General features: G+C 39.1%; 1 protein-coding gene across 1 annotated transcript; it reads right to left on the bottom strand.

Annotated features, from left to right (window-relative positions):
• Positions 1-279: 279 nt before the first annotated feature.
• Positions 280-4,968, bottom strand: pwap (Perlwapin). The gene is given in 6 exon segments (NM_001141474.1): positions 280-620; positions 1,973-2,109; positions 3,112-3,157; positions 3,159-3,250; positions 3,867-3,998; positions 4,864-4,968. Coding segments are annotated over 6 exon segments (492 nt in total). The 5' UTR covers positions 4,946-4,968; the 3' UTR covers positions 280-617.
• Between the last annotated feature and the right edge of the window lie 1,563 nt (positions 4,969-6,531).

Genomic DNA, 6,531 nt, shown 5'->3' with positions numbered 1-6,531 from the left:
AAGACCGTTACATAGTATATGTAGTATAGGTCTGTATAAACTACTTTACTAATCATCAGTTAAGTCTTTTTGCGTGGCCTCATCTAAAGTGTGGGCTACTTATACTTAAATACTAAATACTTTCTAAACAATATGTGTAAAACACATGGAAATTAAAAACAAACAAAAAATGTTTTAAGTGAAAATTGGCACTGGTCTGAAGCCGGAATATTAAGGATATTCACATGAGCACCACATGAGTCTCAAATAAACCCCTAAAAAACCAAGCACAGGTGTTCAAAATCTGGTTTTATTCAAATTCAGCAATCCACGTGAGTTTGTCAATTCACAGAGCGTCCATGAAGTTTGTCCAGTTTCCATAAAAGCTATGATTATTTTTCATATTTATTATTGCATAAAGTCATCAGTTTTCATAGACATAATTGTACATGTAATAATTAGAATTTTCTAGTTATTTCTTATAACTAATAAGAATTTCCAATAAAGCTTCAATGGCTCACTGCAGGCGTAGAATCAACATTTCCGGAAACACTTCTGTTCCTCGGGGCACTGGCCATCTTTGTAACAGTACTCGGCACACATGTAGGTCCCCTTGGGCAGGACACAGCGACCGGGCTTCACTATGGTAACAGAGAAAAAGCGGTCAGTTATACAGTAGAAACATAGGTGTTATAGGAATTTCCAGGTTAACAATCGAGAAAAGCAGACGCAGGTAAAGTCAATCAATACTATCCATAACAAATCTATCCATATAAAATGTATATGTAAAATGTATATATATATGTATATGCAGCAGAAAAGCTGTAAAACCCCCAAAATATTTGTGTCCTCCAAAGAGGTGGATGGGTTAATAGTAATAATTTTTTATTTAGAAAAAAATTATATCCAGTTTATTACAAGTTGCAACAGGGAAACACTTCCAGCACAGAAGCAGAGAAAATGTCTAACTGGCATCTTGGAAACATGCCCTTTCTACTCTAATCAGACAGCACCAAATGTTCTGTAAACACCAGCTCTAGAGGCTTGTAGGAAGTCAAAACAAACAGGCAGTGACTTTGTCAGCTGCTACAGAATCACACAATGTTGACAGAATGTCATCAATACAATATAACAGTGAATAATCAGTGTGTCCTCGACCCTTGTACCTCAAGTCTGGCGTCAATCTCTATCAACAGATATGAGAACAATCCATAACATTCAGCATCAAGTCCAGTGACCATCAACTCACACCTTGAGTGTCACAAGTAGAACACTGGAAATCATCTGTACACTGATTCTTTCCATTAAGGTATTACTATTACAATGAGTTGGAATTCTGTTGGTGGCCCTTGACAAATTGTCAGCTTAATGTTCTGTGAATTGCTGTACCGTAAGAAACGTATGTTGCTACTCCTCTGAAGTCTCAGCCTGATATTCCCAAAATCCTTTTCCCTGAAATATACATTTGTATCACTTTATCAACAACAGCGTGTTACAAACTGACTGAACAAAACATTATGAACACATGCTCATTCCATGACAGAGACTGACCACTAGGCAACCCTGCCGCCAACGGTCCACCAACCAAAGGACATCCAGCCAACATCACACAACTGTGAGAAGCTCTGGAGTCAACATGGGCCAGCATCCCAATGGACTGCTTTCAACACCTTGTAGAGTCCATGCCCTGATGAGTTGAGGCTTTTCTGAGGGCAAAAGGGGTGCAACTCAAAAAAAGGAAAGTGTTCCTAATGTTTGGTATACTCAGAGTGTATAGATGTTGCACAACATTGGTATATACTCTAAAGGCCTGCATGGATCTTGGAAATCCTCTTAATTTAGTGTCTCAGCTCTAAAGAGAGTGTACGTGAAAAATATATATCTATGTGTATGAAATGTACATTACAAGCTCCATCTTTCTTGTTTCCAGAGTAATGCAGCAATAATGAATGCAATGAATGTGTGTATCTGTCACTCTGGGACCATATCCTACCTGTGTAGGTGCAAAGCAGTCATGCCCACATCCATTGTGGCAGCATTTTTCATCATTGGGGCAGTCACTGTCATTGGAACATAACTCTGCACATATCCCCATGCCCCATCGTCTACGAGGGCACACTCCAGGCTTGTCTTTGGGAGAACACAATTTGAGCAGACATGTCAGGGAACCCGACTTACCACAAAGAGAAATGAACATAGACAAAATTGGACTGAACCATTTTCTGAAAATCTGTCATATTTGTGTGGAGATGCTTACGATAAATGTTAGCTGCTACAGAATCAAACAGTGGTCACAGAATGTCATCAGTACAATACAACAGTGAATAATCAGTGTGTCCTCGGTCCTTGTACTTGGACATCCAGTCTGGCGTCAATCACTTTCAACAGATATGAGAACAATCCATAACATTCAGCATCAAGTCTAGTGACCGTCAACCCACACCTTGAGTGTCACAACTAGGATACTGGAAATACTGTGTATTACATAAACTGTATACACTAAATGTTTTGTTGATCACTCTAAACTAAATATGATCTTTAGCGATCTTACATTTCCCCATTACAAATAGGTTTATGGTAGCAACTTGTCAGCCTACTGTCACGCCCTGACCTGAGAGAGCCTTTTTATGTCTCTATTTAGGTTTGGTCAGGGTGTAATTTGGGTGGGCATTCTATGTCCGTGTTTATATGTTTGGGATTTCTTTGTTTCGGCTGGGTATGACTCTCAATCAGGAACAGCTGTATATTGTTGTTGCTGATTGGGAGTCATACTTAGGCAGCCTGTTTTCCTTTGGGGTTTGTGGGTAGATATTTTCTGTTTAGTGTTTTGCACCTGACGGAACTGTTCGGTTGTTCTTTTGTTTTGCTTGTTGCTTTAGTGTTCAGTTGTACATTAAAATGACGAACACTTACCACGCTGCATTTTGGTCTGATTTCTCTTCCCCTTCATCCGAGGACGACGAAGACCGTTACATCTACACTGACACTTCACATTGAAGTCTTTCTATTATGTGACTTCTTAATTGAGTGTCTTAGCTCTAAAGAGAGCTCCAGCATTCTTGTTTCCAGAGTAACGCAGCAGTAATGAATGCAATAGATGGGTGTATCTGTCACTCTGGGTACATATCCTACCTGTGTAAGGTGCAATGCAGACATGCCCACATCCATTGTGGCAGCATTTTTTCATCATTGGGGCAGTCACTGTCATTGGAACATAACTCTGCACACATCCCCATGCCCCATCGTCTACGAGGGCACACTCCAGGCTTGTCTTTGGGAACACAATTTGAGCAGATGTCAAGGAACCCAACTTACCACAAAGAGACATGAACATGGACACAATTAGACTGAACCATTTTCTGAAAATCTGTCATATTTGTGTGGAGATGCTTACGATAAATGTTAGCTGCTACAGAATCAAACAGTGGTCACAGAATGTCATCAGTACAATACAACAGTGAATAATCAGTGTGTCCTCGGTCCTTGTACTTGGACATCCAGTCTGGTGTCAATCACTTTCAACAGATATGAGAACAATCTATAACATTCAGCATCAAGTCTAGTGACCGTCAACCCACACCTTGAGTGTCACAACTAGGATACTGGAAATATTGTGTATTACATAAACTGTATACACTAAATGTTTTGTTGATCACTCTAAACTAAATATGATCTTTAGCGATCTTACATTTCCCCATTACAAAAAGGTTCATGGTAGCAACTTGTCAGCCTACACTGACTCTTCCCATTGAAGTCTTACTATTATGTGACTTCTTAATTGAGTGTCTTAGCTCTAAAGAGAGCTCCAGCTTTCTTGTTTCCAGAGTAATGCAGCAGTAATGAATGCAATAGATGGGTGTATCTGTCACTCTGGGACCATATCCTACCTGTGTAAGGTGCAATGCAGACATGACCACATCCATTGAAGCAGCATTTTTCATCATTGGGGCAGTCACTGTCATTGGAACATGACTCTACACATATCCCTATGCCCCATCGAGGGCACACTCCAGGCTTGTCTTTGGTAACACAATTTGAGCAGATGTCAGGGAACCCAACTTACCACAAAGAGACATGAACATGGACACAATTAGACTGAACCAATTTATGAAAATCTATCATGTTTGTGTCGAGATGGATTTGACAAATAGGAATTTGCATCTCTGGAAAGTTTGTAGGCCATGCTCCAAGTAATTTAGTGTCTAATTAATAGTTTTGGAGACATTTGTCCCCAATCATCAATGTTTCCCCCATAACACCCATGAAAATGCATGACAGCCTTCTGAACACTCACAATCTATTGGTTCAAATATGTAGGTTGAAAACATTGTATGTTAACTAAAAAGGCTGTGCAACTGGTTACACACAGACACACAAATAGTGCTTTTATGATGCCCAAATAAAAATTTCGAGTTAAATGAACATATGACACAAGTTGACAAACACATCATTATATGTTGACTTAATTTTTGCATATGTTTTGTCAAGTTGGAGCTAAGTTTGGGCCAACTAAAAATGTTGAGTTCAGGTCACACTTTTATCTAGAAGTTGAATAAACTGAAAAAGGCTTTGGAACCACTTACTTCATAATAATTAGTTGAAACAACTAGAATTGTTTTTACAGTGTATGCGTAAAATGGCCAAGTGTAGGCTGGATTGTTTCAAAGTCATAATGACTGGCTTGTATTTTTAGTAAGGTAGCAACAATTTAGTTTTCAAAGGGGCTATGCACAATTATAGGCTATTGTTTATAACCACTTAGGTAGGCTATAACACCTAAGTCAAGTGTAGCAGGCTTCTTCAAAAAACTCAACAAATTGTCACAGTTTGTTTCATGACAAATAATGACAAATAATGCAAAGTAGGCAAATTAGAAGAACTCACCTGTAGCAGAGACTATTTTCAAATCTACAAATGCCAACAGAAAAAGAACCAAAGCACAACGCGCTGACAAATTCATGTCCATGCTGACTTCAAGACTGTTACAGCAAATGCAGTCCAAATCAATTTCATAGAAGAGGAGACCATAATATGTATTAACCTTAGATGACTGACAGGGGGCGCTGCTAAGACGCCACCGCACAGCCATTTTGGTACTCCTCCTTCATTGTAAAAAAAAGCTATAGAAATGCATTTATTAATATCTACATTTCTTTTTTTGACATTACAGACACCTTAATGTATACATGAAAATTATATTAATTGAACTGATCATGAACATTTTATATTTTGAGAGTGTTAATGTTACTGCCCCACCACAACAAAGAATGACTTAAATACATGAAATTGTGTCCTTGAAACATTTTATTGAAATATTGTAGAATTCCATTAATTCCTATGGAGTTCTGCTCATTCTGGGGTGTGCCAATGTGGCGGCCTGTGGCTTCAAAGCCTCTTTGGCCGTTACAAAGCATCAGCAATCCAGGGTTTATACACATCATTTGGGAGAGCCCATAGAAAAGATGAATGCACAAAAAACAATGCACCTGCAGGGTCCCTATGCCCATCAATTTACATTCCGAGTTCGGATCCAAACACTTGCTTAGGTCACATGTAATCAGAATAATTAAAGAGGATATATGGAACTTGTGCCTCTGGGGGTGCTCTTGATCCAAAAGTGGTCCCCCAAACGGAGAGTAATATTGTCCAGATATTAAGCCAAAATTTGATGTAAACAATTAACAACTAACCTCATTCTTCAACTGAGTTTATAGTTCAATGACTGAATGCATTTCTGTTAAACTGCAGGTGAAAATCCACAATGTATAATGATTCATAACGAAATGTTTCAAAGTACAGTATGTGGAGAGATAGCACACTGTTGATGGGTTGATTTTTCGACAACGGTTGGGCTCGCTCTGTTTACATGGTATATGATATTTACTTGTAATTCATCTTAAGAAATAGGCCTATACATGTCCCAAAATAACTTTTTTAATTTCTATCAAAGCTTTTCTCTCTCATCTGTCAAGTTCATGATGGGCAGACCTATACGCGTTTATCATTTTACTACGCTGATATCTTGTGGCGGACTAAATAAATTCTCAACATTGGATTTTCTTACATTATTCTCTCACAATAACTTTGTAGGACTATACACATTACATTCTATATGACTGACTGTTAACCTGTCTCCTACCCTTCATCTACACTGATTAAAGTGGTTTTAACAGGTGAAATTAATAAGGGATCGCAGCTTTCACCTGGTCAGTCTATATCAATCTATGTTCATAATGTTTTGTACAGTCAGTCTACAACACGTTGTGGTTGACAAAGTGATTAGCCATTTGATTCGCTGTTCAGAAGTCTTATGGCTTGGGGAAGAAGCTATTTAAGAGCCTCTTGGACCTAGACTTGTCGCTCCGGTACTGCTTGCCGTGCGGTAGCAGAGAGAACAGTCTATGACTAGGGTGGCTGGAGTCTTTGACAATTTTTAGGGCCTTCCTCTGACACCGCCTGGTATAGTGGTCCTGGATGGCAGGAAGCTTGGCCCCGGTGATGCACTGGGCTGTACGCCGTACGCACTACCCTCTGTAGTGCCTTGCAGTCAGA

The sequence above is a fragment of the Salmo salar genome, chromosome ssa15, assembly GCF_905237065.1.
Source record: "Salmo salar chromosome ssa15, Ssal_v3.1, whole genome shotgun sequence".
NCBI lineage: Eukaryota > Metazoa > Chordata > Actinopteri > Salmoniformes > Salmonidae > Salmo > Salmo salar.
This window is presented reverse-complemented; position numbering and strand designations above follow the sequence as displayed.